Source organism: Carassius carassius, chromosome 40 (genome assembly GCF_963082965.1).
Source record: "Carassius carassius chromosome 40, fCarCar2.1, whole genome shotgun sequence".
Lineage (NCBI taxonomy): Eukaryota > Metazoa > Chordata > Actinopteri > Cypriniformes > Cyprinidae > Carassius > Carassius carassius.
In genome coordinates this window covers 6,758,378-6,776,051 of record NC_081794.1, presented here as the reverse complement: position 1 = coordinate 6,776,051, position 17,674 = coordinate 6,758,378, and the positions used below count along the sequence as shown (strand labels likewise).

Below are 17,674 nucleotides of genomic sequence, written 5' to 3'. Positions count from 1 at the left end.
TTTTAAACTGCAGGTTAAAGCATCCCATGTCTCTCTAAGCTGCATTAAACAGTGGGTAAATACATCTAAATGCCACTTATGATGCAGCTTCTGTTTCCTCTGCATTGCAAAGATGAATGTTGTCAATACCTTTTTATTTGCTTAACAACCCAAATGTCTTATTATTCAGTTTGACTTAATAAATGTAAAAATGTGTCCCAAGCTAATGCACTTTTCTAGATAAAAAGGCTTTATAAAGATATGTGCTACACTGTATTATATTTTATTATATGACATCATTACAGCACGTGTTTCATAGTGACTGTAGGCTTAGGCCATTAATCATCTAGAAAATAAATACATGTTGAATATAAATACAAGTATAAATTGTTTATCAATTTGCACTGGCTTCCAATAGCTGCTCGCATAAAATTCAAGGTATTAATGTTTGCCTAGAAAACCACCACTGGCTCTGCACCCATTTACCTAAATTTATTACTTCAGACTTATGTGCCCTCTAGAAGCTTGCGTTCTGCAAGTGAACGTCGCTTGATTGTGCCATCCCAAAGAAGCACAAAGTCACTTTTACGGACTTTTAAATTAAATGTTCCCTCCTGGTGGAATGACCTCCCCAACTCAATCCGAGCAGCTGAATCGGCTTAAAGCACATCTCTTCCTTCTTTATTTGACCCTCTAACTTTAGCACTCACTATTCTAATTCTATTCTTTAAAAAAAATCTAACTAACTTTTTAATCTTTTTGTATTATATTTATTTTTCATTTATTATGTATATACAAGAATTAAAGTCCTTAATCGTTACAAAAATGACGCCTCTTTGATGAACAGCTGTAGTGACAGTACCAGTATCTGTGTCTTGTACTGTGGTTGTTGTGGCGCTGTAATCTGTTCTGATCTCAAAGTCATGACCGCAGGCGTTCTCTGCTCACTGTGGGATGAGCTTCAGCTTACGACCCAGTTTATTATCAACCTTCAACTCCACCTGTAACAAAATGAGAAAAATTCTAATGTTTACTTAATGTGTTAGCCTGAATTTTAACTGACTGATTTATGTATTCAGCACAGAAAACACACAAAACAAGCTCTAATCTGATTGGCTGGCTCCTTAAAATTATTAATAGAAACCAAGCAATTGTCATCAAATCTTTGGAACAGATTAATTCTATTTGATACTGTTAGATCTAGTTCTACTTTGTTTTCTTGAGCCACTAATTTCTCCTCTTATAGTTTCTGCTGGTTTATTTATCATCTTCTCAGATTTATGTACATGGCAAGTAAAAGCAAACTGTGGTTGGTCAGTTTACATTCCTCGTTTAACCCTTATGCTGCACTGAAGATCCTTTATCTAATTTGTTCACGATCAAAAAAATTACTTACTAAATTACAGACTTTTTGTGGCCTAGTGGTTAGAGAGTTTGACTCCTAACCCAAGGGGTTGTGGGTTTGAATCTCGGGCCGGCAATACCACGACTTAGGTGCCCTTGAGCAAGGCATCGAACCCCCAACTGCTCCCCGGGCGCCGCAGCATAAATGGCTGCCCACTGCTCTGGGTGTGTGTTCACAGTGTGTGTTCACTGCTCTGTGTGTGTGTTCACAGTGTGTGTGTGTGTGTGTGTGTGTGTGTGTGTGCTCACTGCTCTGTGTGTCCACTTTGGATGGGTTAAATGCAGAGCAGAATTCTGAGTATGGGTCACCATACTTGGCTGAATGTCACGTCACTTTTTTTTCACTTTATCATAAGTCACATGAGAATATGGTACTACGTCCGGTTTTCAATCGTACTACACATATTCGTACTATATAGAACTTTTTTTTTAATGGTCACTTAGGCAGTGCTTAATTATACAAATTATGAAAACTATTCAAACAGTATGCGATTTCAGATCAACTGGCTGGTACATCTGTAAATCTCTGACCTTCTCTTTGGTTTTGGACAGGCTGACCACCTTGTTCCACACAAGCTGCTCAGCCTCCTCTAGACTCTGGTTTAGGCTGTGAACAGTCTGCTGCAATTCATTCCTCTCTCTGTTAATACGCTCAATATCAGCTGGAGTGAACTTCTGATTCTCCAGGATGTGCTGCAGCCTTGTCCTCTCCTGCTTCAGGCCCTCCAGCTGCATCTCTGCACAAAGAACAGGGAAATTAAGCAACTCAACTCCACCTTTGTATTTACAATGTCATGGGATTTGTATCTGCATCTTGTAATCTCCCTCACCAGCAGCCTCGAGCTCCTCAGCTAGTCCTGCTGCCTTATTTACCAGTCCAGTTTCATGAGTCTCTAGAGTACAACGATAGTTCTGTAGCTTCTGCAGATCAGCCTGCAATCTGAGCTTCCCTGTCCTCTTTCCTACTAAACGATACTGTTCAGTGAGTTAACAGCGCCTCATCCACATTGTACAGCTTCTCTTGAGAGAATTCAGAAAATGTATTAACCATGAAACTGTATTTTGCATTAGTTATACAAAATATATATTTTGTAAGATTGAGGTTATTAAAAACATAAAAGACACATTTTTCATTTTAGTGGCTAAATGCAAGGTTTATACCACATGGAATGCTGTAGAAAAGCACTGTGACATACATATGGGAGTAACAGATTATCAAAAAAAAAAATTTAAATACAGGGCCACGACTTATCGCATCGGTTGTTGATTTGATTTTGAGACGTGGGTGGGTGATGCACTCAAAAGTGCAGCAAGATTTTTTTAAGAAGTTTGCAGAGAGTTTATTAAGCAAGTAAATAAACGTATGAATAATAAATAAAATATTTTAATAAATTGCTTTAAAGTGTCAACAAAAATATTTTTAATGTTTCAAAATATTTGCTCATCTGAACTTTCTATTCTTCAAGCAATCATTACATGAGTCATTTTAAATGGTAACAGTATAACTTTTACTATATTTCTGATAAAATAAATGCAGAATTGGCTAACAAAAATCTCAACCCCCAAACTTTTGAATTAGTGTACATTTCTGAACATTTGCTTTGACATCTAGTGTAGAGAGCCTCAAAGGGTTCTGCCCCGTGTAGACAATGAACCCTTAAACCCAAGTATGAGCAATAGTGAAAGTGACACAGAATATCCATAATTAGTTAAAGGTTTCTCTTAAATCATAACAGTTTCATATACAGATTATAAATCACATTACCCTGTTAAAGATCTGGAGAAGAGTCACCTTGACCACGTCGATGAGCCAGATAAGAGCTCCAAGAGCCTGAGGCCAGGTGTGAGGAGCACCAATGGAGTACATGGAGCTTTTTGAGAGCACAGACGGGTATCTGAAACGAAACCACAACCATATCTTATTGACTAAGACAGATTACAGGATGGTTAATCAAAGCGTGATTGACGTCAGACTACTTCATTTTAACTGATTCATACAGCATGTACTAAAGCATTAATTTAGTTCTGCTTTGTTCTTTCATATTGTCATTACCCCAGATCTTTGAGCATTCTTGGGATCTCCTCCTCCACTTTGGCAGTGGGAATCTGAAAGGATGGTTCCAGTAAAGTTTAGATTTATTCGTATATCTTTAAAAACTCTTTTGTGGATGGAGACTGGAGAGACTTCACTGTGATGCTGCCTGGAAAGCCTCGCTCCACCAGGACCTAGAAATAATGAGAAAACATACTCATTGTAACCATTGTTTTGGACCAATTAATTTTAGATATTTCTTCCCTCTCATGATTACAGGATAGTTTTTTGACTGCCTAATAATTTTATAACTGAAATTTATATATTTAGAGCTGAAAATAACCAGAGCACTTTATGCCTACTATGTTTAAAAATCAATTTATGGTGAAAGCCCTGTGAAACTCCCATAAAGCTACTACAGCAGTGTTAATTTAATAGCATTATTATATAATAGCAATTCTAAGAAAACACATGCATATATAGGCATACAGAAGCAGTGTTCAATGAATTTTTCCACCACAGGCATCAGAGGAAAAACATATGACATCATCAAATCCATGTACACTAATAACAAATTTGCAGTTAAAAAACAAACACAGAGTCATGACGTAACCCTACTACTAGACACCAAAGTTAAAAGTCTTCTGTTTGCGGATGATTTAGTGCTGCTGTCACCCACAAAAGAGGGTCTACAGCAGCACCTGGACCTCCTGCACACCTTCTGTCAGACATGAGCCTTGTCAGTTAAACCTTAAAAAGACTAAAATTATGATATTCCAAAAAAGGTCTAGTTACAAAAAGCAACATCACTGTTCACATGCCCTTAGAACACACTAAAATTTACACACACCTCGGAATAAACACAGGAAACTTTAACAAGGCTGTGGACAACATGAGAGACAAGGCACAACGAGCTTTTTACACAATCAAGAAAAACATAAAACTTGACATCCCAATTGGAATCTGGCTATAAATAATCCAAATTAGTTATAGAACCAATCTATGGAATCTATGGAGGTCTGGGGTCCACTCACAAACCAAGACTTCACCAAATGGGACAAACACCCAATAGAGACTCTGCAGGCAGAATTCTGTAAAAATATTCTCAGTGTACAACGAAAAACTCCACACAATGCCTACAGAACAAAATTAGGGCTGACCCACTAAATAATTTAAATTAAATTAAAAAGCCATTAAATTCTGACCCCTCAGAGGACCCCAGATGATGCTAACCCTGAAACAACAAACAGAACTAACAAATATTGCTACAAGTGTGATTGCATCATATAATAATTGCTGTTAATAATGTTCGTCTGGTTGACTACGTCTTGTATTAATTTTTCTGAAAATTCCTGTCATATGCACATAAACTGACAGTCACCACTTATAAGCAACTACTAAATATTGTAGATACATAATTTTCTGTAAAGTTGCTTACAAATAAACTTGAATTGAATTAAAATTCTATGCGCACCTAAAAAGCAGTCATAACTGAGACCCTCCACCATAAAGCCTTAAACTACCAAGAACTGAACCCAGAGAAAAGCCCCACAGCCAGCTGCTCTCAGAACTGACTTTACAATCCAAAACCACAGCTAGACTAAATCAAATCATTAAAACATAGAAAGAGAAATATCTGAAACACTGGACAGATGCAACATTATCAGCAAAGTAAATTAGAATGCTGTCTGTCTCTAAACAGAATATAAATTGGCAGAATACACAGTGGCAGACCCTAAACTAAGAAAAGTCCTGATCATGTACAGACTCAGTGACCATAACCTCATTATAGAGACAGACAGACCTGGCTGCCAAAAGAAGACAGATTGCGTCCACACTGCACTCAACATGAAGTGGAAACAGTACTGCACTTTTTAACAACATCCCTAATTATACACAAATAAGGAAACATTAGTCCCCCGAATCATAAAGCACTTCAACCAGATACAACAAAAGAACAAACTGTCATACATTCTGGGAGAAACCTCAACAAGCTCTGCAAGATATGTCAAGTCCTGTCAGGATAAAAGCACAAGCAGCAAAACAGAACCACGATTCACAGCCAGAAGAAAACACTGTACAGCACACATAAACTAATGTGACAGGATCCAGTCTTTCTCCAGTCTTTATTATAATTTTTATTAGTTCTTTCGTTTTACTGTATACAGATATATAGACTCTATATGCTATATACTTCTATTCATATGCATATTTTGTGTTAAATGTCTATTTAAATGTTTCTATGTTTTGGTAAGGTAAAGATTATTTTTTACCATGCCAATAAAGCTCATTGAATCTGAGAGAGAGCGAGAGAAATAAACGACAACAACCATCTAAAACTCTCGAGGCATAAAAAAACTGAATAAAGAATTAAATCAGAATTTTGGACTGAACAATACTTCCGATATAAACTTCAGCTGGGGGACGATTCTCGGTTTATAAAAATCATACTCCAGAAATGTAATTTAGCATACCAAATGTATAAGGTTGTAAAATATACTACAGTGGGATATATATATATATATATATATATATATATAATTTTTTTTTTTCTTCCATCGATACTTCGGTTGGATTTCAAAATATTCCGCGAACGCTGTTCAACAAAAACATCGGATTACGTCACCGCCTCCGTTTGAGCGGCTGAGCGCCACCTGCTGGTGAGGCGGATACTGCGCTGTGCAGCAAGACTGACAGTTCAATATAAAATAAACATAATGTTAGGGTTCAGTGTGAATTTTGCACCCAACCCAGTGGTTTCACTAACTTTTCGCTTTAAAATGACAAAAATTCGTCACTATACATAACTAAATGGATTACTGTGTCCACAATATATGTAAAACCTATTATTACTCAACAAATGCTAAGATTACAAAAACATGATTTCTGAGATCATTTATGCTGTTGTACATTTGGTATTATTGTAGCATTTTTTATTTATTTTTTTTACATTTTTACAATATACCATGGCAATTTAACTGCTGTAAATGCAATGGATATGAACATACACCATTTACAGTTTTTCGTTTAAGAGGTACCCCCTGCCCCCACACAAAATAGGTTACTATTGACCTACTATTGTCTGTTTTCTGGCACATCTTCACTGACAATGCGTTACAACCTATACAACAAATGGTCTCAACAACTTCAAGTGACAGACTGATTTAATAAACTCAGGAAAAAATAAAATAAAATCAAACATGAGGTGACAAGAATCTTTTATTTGAAAACTTTCAAGCATGTCACATGTACACAACCTACTACAGGATATTACACACTCTTGGACTTTGAATTGTGACCGATTAAGTCTGGTTTAGCACCCCTCACTTACTTTATTCTTTTAATAAAATAAAATAAAAACACAAAGGAATATAAAAGAAAAAAATGTTTTTGAGTGAAGTTAACAGTTCAAAAGTAGAAATTCTTTAAACATTTTCTTGAAGTAAAAACAAGTCTGCATGTCTCAATGCCCCTTTCCTCTTGAGTTTAAGAGCACACATCTGATAAATCTAAACAGTTTTCCATAAGATAAAAGCAGCTAAAATTACACTGGAAAAAAAATATAGAAAAAAGGCATGAAATATTACAAATATATAAAACTAAACCTTTTTAAGAGATTATAGAGAATTGAGAATTAAGACCACGCTGTAAGATCAGTGCTTTACTTCCTCCTGGTGCGTCTGACAGGAGCTGCCTCTGTAGGGACATCTACTTCCTCTACTTTTTTCACACTCCTTCCTTTTCGAGTGGTGGTTCCTGTGAACAAAACGTTACCATTACACTCTCAACAGGTGAATAGTACAGCATAGCATGAACACAAAAAAGAAAATCTAATAATTATTATCACATATTCTTAAACATAAGACACAGGTCTAAACTTACCAAGCCCATTAGCTTTAGTGTCACCACATTATTGCTTTAATCAACCCCAAAGTATGTTAGCTCACAGCAGCCAAATATTTAATACATTATTTGAAGGCTATTACCAGCAAGACTGAAGTGACTAATTCACTGAACGATATAGCTACATCTGAAAAGAACTTTATCCACAAACTACTTAGTCCCATGTTGCACAATCAGGTTCACTGAACACCTACTTCTTACCAAACCCCAATGTAAAGTTCTTGAACCCTTCAGGAATACAGAGAACAGCATTTACATTATGCTTACCTAAAACAGGCTCTTGAGCCTTGGCAGGTGCTGGATCTGGTTCCTGAGCTGTCCTTTTCTGTCCTTTTGCAGCTCTATTACCAGTTTTCTTGGGAGTTGGTTCAGCCTTTTCTGGTTCAGCTTCAGATATTTTTTCTTTGCTGGAGACCTCTGCTGCAACTTCAGCGATTTTTGCCACTCTAGCTCTTCTCTTTGGCAAAGGTTCCTGATTTACTGACTCATCCGTTACCTTGATAACCTCATTCCTTTTCCTTTTGAGGGGAGTTGATGTCTTGCTATCAGTGGGCACTGATTTGGGTGCAGAAGGAGCCACTGCCTTTCCTCTTCTCAATGGCTTGACATGTACCGGAGCTGGTTCTTTAGAGTCTTCAACAGGAGGTTCTTCTTTTTTCGCTCCCCTCCCTCTGCGGCCTCTGGGTGGCAGATCAGCTGATTCATTTGATTCTGTGGAGGTTGTCTCAGATGGCAATTTGCCTAATCTTTTGGATTTCTTCATTTGTGGTTCTTTTACATCTGTAGAAGTTTCAATATCTTTACCGATGACCAAATCGGGGCCCCAGTTAACCGTTTTTGAGGGTTTAATTTCATTAGCTTCCTCAACTGCAGCAGATTCTTTGATTTGGTTTTTAGAGATGTCCTTAGTTAAATCCTTCTGTTTTTTGCCACGGCTCCCTCTTTCCACTTTCGCCAGTGCAACAACTGTTGTATTCTCAACAGCAACAAATTCAAAATCTGCTTGTGTCATGGTACTTTCTTCTTTCTTTAATTCGGGTGCTTTTGCTGTTCTCCTGGTATGTTTAACAGGCTTAACTGGCTCTTCTGATGAAGCCACCTCCTCGGTAACCTCAGACTCTGCCTTGGCAACTGCTTTACGTGCACGGCTAGATACTACAGCAACTGGTGGTCCAGGGTCTGCAACAGCACGGCGACCTCTTTTGACAGAAACATCTGCTACTATTTCAGGTTCCTTTGCAATAACTGCCCTTTTTCGACCAGATTTTACAGCAGGTGTTTCTGCTTGTTCAACTGGACTGACAATGTTCTCCTCAACCTCAACTGAAACGGCCATCTTTGACTGCTTTGTCTTCCTATTCCCTCTCACAGATTTGACCACCATTTCAGTGTGTTCTTCAGTCACAGGTAAATGTGTGCAGGTTTCTATAGCAGTTTGCTCAACAACCTCTTCAGCTATTTGTGGTTTCTGTGGTTTAGCCTTTCTCCCTCTGCCAGACTTGACCACAAGTGTTTGAGTCTCCTCTTTGTGGTCAACATCTACCTCTGACACAGCTTTGGAAACAACAGTGACATCATCCAAGGGTTCGTCCTTGACAGTTTCTTTTTTACCTTTCCTTCCACGCCCTGACTTTGCCACAGGTGTCAGTGGCTTCTCAGCCACTACAACAGCATGAGTGCTTGGGATTTCACTTTCCAAAGCAGGGGTTGGCTCGGTTTTCAAGTGTTCCTTCTTTGCTGGCCTACCCCTCCTAGCTCTAATTGTAGAGACAGTTTCAGTACCTAGTGAAGTCTGCAACTTCACATCCTCTGATGCAACAGCATTTTCTTCACAAACAATTTCAGTTTTCTGTTCAGGTTCTTCTGAAGGTTTGCTTCCCATTTTTTCCATCATCTTTCTTCTCCCAGTTTTCACAACAGGGGCTTGGACCTGCTCTTCGTTGGCATCAGGACACTGCGTGTCAACTGCATTTGCATCAACAGTGGGCACAACTACAGCATCATCTTGTTTAGCTTTCCTTCCTTTCCTGGTTTTGGTAACAACAGGCAGGTTCTCTGGTATCTTAGTATTTATGGACTCCACAAGTACTTGGGAAGCCTCAGTATTCTTTGACTCTTCTTCCACAAAGCTATGCTTGGGCACTCTACTACGGGCTGATTTTCTGACTGGGCTGGCGGCCATTTCTGGAACTTCAAGAAGTTTCTTGCCTCTCCTTCCTCTGACAGGGCTAGCAGGAATTGGACAACTCATATTTTCCTCTTCAATTAATGGCAACACAGCAGGTGCTTTAACCATTTCATTTTTGGATTTCTGTGCTGCTCTTCCTCGACTGCCACGCTGAATTTTGTTGGCAGGTGGAGACTTGATTAGCTCCTCTGGCTCAGCAGTGGATGAAATTGGGGTAGCTCCAACTGTTGCATTGGTATTATCAGATACGCATACAGCTTCTTCAGAATGCTCCTGGGTTTTCTCATCTGCCCCAAAAGAAAAGACATCAACAGCTTCAACTGAAATTGACTCTTCATTCTGGTCAGGGTGTCTTTCCTGGGGAATTACAGTCTCAACCTCTTGATCACTCTGATTAGATTCAACTACTTTAGCAGTGCACTGAAGATCCACAGATTTTACAACTTCAGTCTCCATGGTTTTAACTGGACAGACATTTTCTTTGTCATGTTCCTCATCCAAACCTATGAATCAAGACAACTTCATTTAATAATACAACTAGTTAACTTACAAACACCTAATTTCCCTAAGAACAATAAAATAGATGGGAACAAATGTGCATTACCCAGGTTTAACTTACCTTCAACTGGTATGAATCCAGAGCCACTTTCCACTGGTTCTTGTATCTAAAGATTAAAAATACAAGGTTTAATTAAATTAGAAGGAAATAAAAACAACTCCCATTTACTTTGGATAAAAAAAAAGAATGAAGTCAACCATTACAAAATGTTTATTGTGTTAGTAAAGCATCTATCCAAAGAAGCTTTACATATCTACAATGCAAATAAACAGAATGACAAAACTCACATTGTCAGCTAAATTATCTACTGAGAAAACATGGTGTGAATGTTTAATGGGGTAACCTAGCCATTTACCTCAGTAGGCTCAGTCACTCTGCTTTCTGTTGTCAGGGAAGAGCTATTCTCTGGTTGAAACTCTTCAAGCCCAGTTGAATCCTGTGCCAATGATTCTTTAAATTGAGGGGTCTTCATCAGGTCACTGATTCCAAACTGACTGCTGACAGGATCTTCTTTTTGATTGGGAGTCTGAATTAACTGCTTCAAACCAGAGATTTCTTCTACAGGTTCATCTTTCTCTTTGGGAGTCTGCATTAGCCTTTGTACACCCATTTCATCTTCAACTGGTTCTACTTTGTGCTTCGGGGTCTTCATCAGTTGTTGAACACCAGTTAGGTCCTCTTCAACTTGATTTCTCTTCCGCTTGGGTGTCTTCACCAATCGTTTTGGCCCTAACTGATTCTCCACCATAGCTCCCTCTATTTTTGGTGTTTTCATCAGTTCTTTCACACCAGTCAGGTCTTCATGTTGCTCGACCTTTTCTTTGGGTGTTCTCATAAGCCTCTGAAGACCAGATGCGCAGAGTACAGGTTTGCTTTTCTCTTTTGGTGTCTGCATCACTCTTTTCACTCCAACCATGTCTTCTACTGGAGCTCCCCTGTATTTGGGAGTCTTTAAGAGTTCCTTAACACCTTCTAGACTTTCATGCTGGGAAGGTTTAAATACCTTGGGGGTCTTGAGCAGCTTTCCTCTTAAGTCCTCAATTGGTTCTGCCTTCTGTTTGGGTGTCTTCATGAGTCGCTTGACTCCAGTGAGGCACAAGGATGGTGCTGCTCTCTGTTTTGAGGTTTTGGCTACTGCTTCAGGTGCAGCAGCCTCTTCCTCCATTTGTACATCAGAAGATGTCTCTACATCTGGAATGATGTCATGGCAACTTGCCTCATTTGAGTTCTCAGGGAGCTGAGAAAGACTTTCGTCTTCCAACAAACTATCCTCCTGGTTGTCCAGAAGAAGTCGTGTCACTGCTTCATTGTTGTAGCCACCACGTTTGGAAGTAGAGACCACACTTAATGGTGAAACCATCATTTCACCTGCGTGGGAAATGAAAAACAAGGGCATGAAATCAGAGTTATATCAAAACAACAAACTGTAAATCACTTGTGACAAAAATCTGAAACATTTACCCAATTCCTCTGGTGTTTTCATCACTGAAATCTCATTCAGAAGAATCTCTGGACATTCATTATTCACAGGAACTCTATTCTTAGACCTGGTGTTGGCAGGTGTTTTGAAAATCTCTGCAACACCTAACATTACACAAAACATATAGAATTTGAACTAACAATTTCATCAAACATTAATTGCATACATTGTTTTCTTCAACATTGAACAAACCTGTCAAGTCCTCATCCATTTTCATGTCCTTCTTGAACAGTGCCATGTTTGGCACTATTTTAGGTGCAGCACCAACAGACTGGTTAGTCTTCATATGGGCTTTGCCAACAACAATGGTAAGTGGAGATGCTGCATGCCCAGTGCTGACATCATCTTTCAGCCTCCGTGCAGGTGTCTTTATAGGTAACCAGTTAAATGCAATTTTTAATAGTCACAAATTAATGATCCATTCATTGAATAATAACATTAACAGAAATTTGAGCATTTCAGAACAAAAACTTTTTTTTTGACTGATAATCTTTTGTATTTTACCTTGGGTTTTGGGACTGCAGTTTTCTTCACTACTATGCTCTTCGTAGATTTTTTCTTAGTTGTAACTTCCATCTGAGGTTTGGTTTGACCAAACTTTACAATATCAGCCCAAGAAGTCAACACTTCAAACAAAGGAACAAAAAAAAATGTAAATAAATATTTAAACTGATGAAAGATTTAGTATTCGAGTAAAGCACTGACATAACCAGTTTAAATGTTTCACCTTTTAGATTAGCCCGTGATGCTCCACTGCGTCTTGAACGCATGACATCAAGTGCACTTTTAATTGCACTTTTGGGTGTTTTTCTTGCAGAAGACTTCATGCTCTTCCTCCTTATGGGTATCTTTGGTGTTACACATTTCTGGGGCACGTCTTCTACAATGGTTGACTGTGGTTCAGACTCGTCCCCTTGGTCCTGGACAGGTGATGGAGTACTGATACGAGAGATTGAAAACCGCCCCTGCACCGTAGGTGTCACAGTTAAAGACATGTCACCCACAGACTCAATCATTGAAGATGAAGCTCTCTTAGCAGATGCAGGTGTCCTAGGTGTAGCAGGGGAAGAGGATGGTGTTGGAGCCTTGGTTGAAGCAGATGGTGACTTTTGAGGTTTAGGTGATGGAGTTTTAGCTTTGGAACTTGGTGACTTTTTGACAGGAGATGGAGTTTTAGCCTTGGTACTCGTTGACCTTTTGGTGGGTGATGGAGTTCTAGCCTTGGTACTTGGTGACTTTTTACCAGGTGATTGAGTCTTCGCTGGAGATGCTGTCCGTTTGGGTGAAGCTCTCTTTGGAGAATGTTTTTGAGCCTCTGGAAATGTTTCTGCAAGTCGAAGAGCCTAAAAAAATAAGTGGGAAAAACGGATTGGATTAAAGTTTCAAAAATGTAAGTGTCATAAAAAAAAAGCTGTTTTATGCATTACCATAAGACCGATGGTGGATGCTCGTCGTAGGAGAGATTGGGGCTTTTGGGAAAGACCCAAACTGCGTCGTGGGGCTGCCCCACGCCGAAGGGGGGAATTTGGAGGCAGGCGTTTATCAAATAGCTCTGGGCTTAACTGACCACCAAAGGACACTCGCTTTTTCTTTGATTTTGGAATGGTTACTTCATTGTAAGATTCATTACCATCACATAGCTCATTACCTGAAGTGTCATCTGTAGGACAAAACAAAAGTATGATGAATATGACTTAAATAGGCCCATATATTTGCAACATTTTCCTAAATGTGGAATTCAGAACGCAGACACTTCTAATGTGTTACAAATTAATCAATAAGGAGAAAATCAAGCCATCTCACCTTGCTTCTTAGAAGCTGATGTGGTAGCCGTAATTTCAGGCAGAACATCTTGGACTTGAAACCTTTTGCCAGCATTTGCTCTTGGAGATGTTCTTGGTGACATTTTCACTTCAGTGTTTTTATCTTCAGAACCTGGAGTCTGAGGCTCGACTGAGGGTATTTGATGAGAAAGGCTCCGATTCTGTGATCCACCACTTCTCCTTCCTTTTGGGGATTTAGGTGTTTTCTCTTCAGGCTGTGGCTCTATGACAATCTGCTGGACTACGTCACCAGCACTGAACTTCTGAGGTGTTTTCAAGGGTGTTCTCTTTTTCTGGGAGACAGGAGTTATATTTTTCTCCGTCATTGAGGGGGTACTGGGCCCTACAGATGGCATATCTTCAGTGGGTTTTTCTTCCACATTTGCATTCAATGAGCTCAGAGTAATAACTGGTCCAGTTGAATCTTCAGATTTGGATTTCGAAGATCTTCGCTTCTTGGTAGATGTGGTTGGGACTGGTATCGGACTACTTTTAACATCTGCAGCAAGAACTTTCTCATGACCAACCTGAGGTCTTGCAAGAGGTGTTTTCGGTAGCTCAGACTTCCATGGTGATTTTGCAGCAAGGTCCTGTTTGACCATTTGGTACAGCTCACAAAAAGGTGACATACTGTCCTTTTTAAGTTTGCTGCCTTCTGGTTCAGTCTCAACAGTTTGTTCCACAGATGGTGGCAAATTTGACCCATCTTTTAAACAAGTGTCTGTAAATACAGTACACATAACCATCATTGATATGAAATCATTTTAAAAACAATAGTAATTAATATTACTATTATTCTACTTCTACTAATACAACAGAAACAGAATAAAGCCTCAAATCTCATGATCACTAACCAAACGAATGCTCTGACTTCCTCTTGTCCACAGGAACAGGTGTGCTTTTTTCCTGCTGCTCTTGCAAAGCCTATAGGAAAAAAGAAAAAATTAAAGAAAAATAAATAAATTAACAAAAAAATATCAATCATCTGTCTCGCAAGACTTGCATAAAGCACACACCTGAACTGCTTTGTCTTTTCCAGGTGTGGACAGCGTCTTCTTCGGTGTCTTAGGAGGCGGGTACTCAAACCTGACATTTTGACAAGAACAGACCACATAAAACAAATTCTACTAAACAAGGATTGTCCAAGAAAGATTTATTTCCCAGCATTGAACTAATAGCAATAAACATCTGACTCACCTGAAAGAACGATCAATGATTGTGATGATATCACCATGCTTTAAACGTTCTGATTGATTAAGAGCTTGTCCGTTAATACGTGTGGGGTTCACAGAGCTCAAATTGGTCAAAATGAGCTTAAACAAAAGATACAAGTCAATAAATAAATCGCGTGTCATGTGTTCGTTTGTGGAAATAAATAGTTTTCAAAAACAAGACAACGTTAAACTTAAGTTTAACAAAAATATAATTACCTCCTTGTTCTCATTCAGCTCAATTTTGCAATGCTCTTTAGACACCTGTGGCAGCTGAATCCGAATATCACAGTCCAGCTTCCTAAAGCAGTAAAAAGAGTCCACATGAAAACTATGCCCATTTGCCTTACTGGTAAATATGAAATATGATATGTAGTGCAAGACATCAAAGACATGAATCTCGCTCAGATTTATTGTGTCATTCTAGTTCAACTACACAATACTCAAATATACACCATTACTCACTCAAAGTGTACATTAATCATTTGTTGTTCCTTTTTTTATTATACACACTAAAACATGCATATTTAATGTCACCATTCACTCTTAACTCATATCAACAGACAAAATGTTTAAACATCACTTCAGGTTGGCTGAAAGTTGTGTTCCATCAAAATGAACATAATTAAAAAAAAAGACAAGTGCTTCTTTACGTTTTTTTCTAAGTGTACTTCCACTGATAATACTTAACACTTTATTTTCTTCTATTTTGCAAAACATATCTATAATTTTAACAAACAGACTCATACAGGAGTTAAACTCCGTCAATGAGCATGAACGCATGTCATTTAGATTAACTTATTCTGATTGGCTAGAGTGGTTGCTTGCGTCAAATTTGACATCAATGAAAAGCCCGCCTGGCATCAATCGAGCAGAACAGCGCATGTCACAAATATTTATAGTTCTTTGTATCAATTGCAATTAAGATGATGACAAACGTTAATGTTATCAAGCAAGTGCACTTCAATTGTACTTGCAGTGATTGTGTGTATGTGTTATAATAGTAGTCTTATACTTTTTATTCATTGTACCATGCACCTCACTGTATCTACTTGGCATAACTTTGAGAAAAACCTTCACAGCCATGTAAAGTTAAGCTATGATTACAAAGAGTGTTACTGACCTTCCGAACAAACAGGACGCTGTGAGGGGAAATTCAGTGCCGTCTCCTCCATTTCTTTTGATCACGACGATCTTTCCAAGCAGGGGCATTTCAAAACAACTTACCTTATTTAGAAAACAAAAACAAAAAAAACCGTGACTGGTGTGAATTTTCATCGACGTAAATGCAATATTCACTGTAATGTTTCGTGGAAATCTATCGCGAATATCATCATTGCTGTTAAATACAATATAAAGTTACTATACAATAAAAAAAGACCATGTTTAGACATCAACAACTACATTAATATATACGATATTATGAATTAATGCATAATTTTAACATTTTTCGATCACATTCATATTTGAAGACACGAGATCAGCACATGGCCAACGGCATTTAAAACACTAACCTTACACAACACGCAAAAAGCTCAGAAATAAATCAACATTTACAACAACAAAATGTGTTGACCACACTCACTGAAAATAATGTTACCAATTTATTTTGTTAATTGTAACTGTAACTGTTACGCATCTGTCGATAGCACAATGCGTCAATAATGTTTGAGAAGTTCCTTTGTATCCTTGAAATGAAAATAATCAAGGATTTAACTTAACGTTACCTGAGGTTCCGTATATCAAAACGATCAAATATATTCCATCGATGTCTAACCCCGGCTTTTAAAACTAGTTTAATCCAGCATTTAGATAACTGTCCCGTTGGCTCCCGCCGTAACTAACTCAAACTACGTTACTACCAAACATCAGCGCGTGTTTCCGTCTTGACTGACGGCATATATCCCTCCGCGAAAAAATCTAAACAACTACTAGTTATTTACACAAATATAATATAATCTCGCATAATAGATGGAGCCAGCGTACTGGAGCCTTGTTAAAGGGTTAATTAAGCGTGTAATGCATTATAAAAATGAAGGACTATTTTCTTTGTCAATCGGCGGAGGGATATAAGACGGATACCTACCAATGTTTGAAAACCATTCAAAATTCCGCGCGAAGGCTTCTGGTTGGTCAGTAGTAATACTTGCTACTTTCATAGCCAATAGGATTTTGTGTCGACGCAACCCGACAGAAAAGGTGGCCAATTAAATCACGTTAAATGTGCAACCGCTCTTTTAAACTAGATACGATCCGCCCTAATATAGCTCAAGACGGCGGAAGCATTACTGCTATGAAAAACTAGTGAAGCTGTTCATTCGCCCAATTAGTATTATGACCACAAAAAATCACTTAAGCATCCTATTTAAAATGCATTAATGTATATTATTATACAATACTCAGGTTTTCCCTTTATTTGTAATTATTGTATAATTTACAGTAACAAATCCAATATTGTGTACATCGGGAGTAAAAGATGTAATACAAATTTAGATCAAATAAATGACTTACCTGTGTAAAGTAAAGAACATAAACATGGATAAATTAATATACAATACATTATTACAACATATTATATAGAAAAGGCAAGCGTCAGTATTGATCCTATTGTAACATAAAAGTTTAAAAGGCTAAAAGTTTGTAATTGACTCTAAACCTAATTTTATTTCACTCCAAAATAAATTCTTGGGGCAGAATTTAGCAAGTAGGTCCTATAGGTCTCTGTAATGCATAGTCAAATAAGATACTTACAGTGATTGCTATAATACACCACTTTCAAATTTGTAAAAAGAAGAAAACTGAAAAAAATTCAAATAAAATAAAAACTAATTTTGCCCGGCGTCTCAGTATAAACTGAAAACAACATAAAATTCTGGCTAAACAATACACAATGAGCCATTTTTAAAAAATAATTTTATTGTTCCTTTGTAATCTTGTCATCCTTTGAAAATAACCTTCAAAAATGATCACACTCACTTTTGCACTCCTTGACTATGATAAATTATGAAAGTTTTTTAACAGTCTAAACAGAACAAGTTAAAACTCACAGCAATAGCTATTGATGCTTAATATTCTAAGACAATACTAACCATACT

At 37.9% G+C, this 17,674-nt stretch overlaps 1 protein-coding gene and 1 pseudogene across 4 annotated transcripts; both read right to left on the bottom strand.

The window, feature by feature from the left end:
* Positions 1-317: 317 nt before the first annotated feature.
* LOC132121856 (kinetochore protein NDC80 homolog) lies at positions 318-5,194 on the bottom strand (annotated as a pseudogene).
* Positions 5,195-6,616: 1,422 nt separating this feature from the next.
* LOC132122039 (proliferation marker protein Ki-67-like) lies at positions 6,617-16,556 on the bottom strand. 4 transcript variants are annotated; one of them, XM_059531891.1, is made up of 17 exons: positions 16,307-16,556; positions 15,703-15,806; positions 14,799-14,880; positions 14,566-14,681; positions 14,385-14,454; positions 14,223-14,292; positions 13,349-14,089; positions 12,973-13,205; positions 12,782-12,888; positions 12,273-12,739; positions 12,050-12,171; positions 11,738-11,912; positions 11,527-11,649; positions 10,421-11,433; positions 10,126-10,171; positions 7,586-10,009; positions 6,617-7,171 (listed from the first exon to the last, which is right to left on the bottom strand). In XM_059531891.1, exons 2-17 carry the CDS (start codon positions 15,789-15,791, stop codon positions 7,077-7,079), a joined length of 5,973 nt encoding a protein of 1,990 aa, XP_059387874.1. In that variant the 5' UTR covers positions 15,792-15,806; positions 16,307-16,556; the 3' UTR covers positions 6,617-7,076. The 4 variants fall into 4 exon arrangements, with proteins under 4 accessions (XP_059387874.1, XP_059387872.1, XP_059387873.1 ...); XM_059531889.1 differs by having other exon boundaries at positions 12,273-12,888; XM_059531890.1 differs by having other exon boundaries at positions 12,273-12,888; positions 12,973-13,193.
* Between the last annotated feature and the right edge of the window lie 1,118 nt (positions 16,557-17,674).

Bases quoted from the DNA above. Each gene is read 5' to 3' on its own strand.
- LOC132122039 (XM_059531889.1), bottom strand. From the start codon at position 15,791: ATGCCCCTGCTTGGAAAGATCGTCGTGATCAAAAGAAATGGAGGAGAC. The intron at 14,881-15,702 runs GTCAGTAACACT...TTACTGCTTTAG, and splicing joins GCGTCCTGTTTGTTCGGAAG to GAAGCTGGACTGTGATATTC. The intron at 14,682-14,798 runs GTAATTATATTT...CTTTTGTTTAAG, and splicing joins AGCTGAATGAGAACAAGGAG to CTCATTTTGACCAATTTGAG.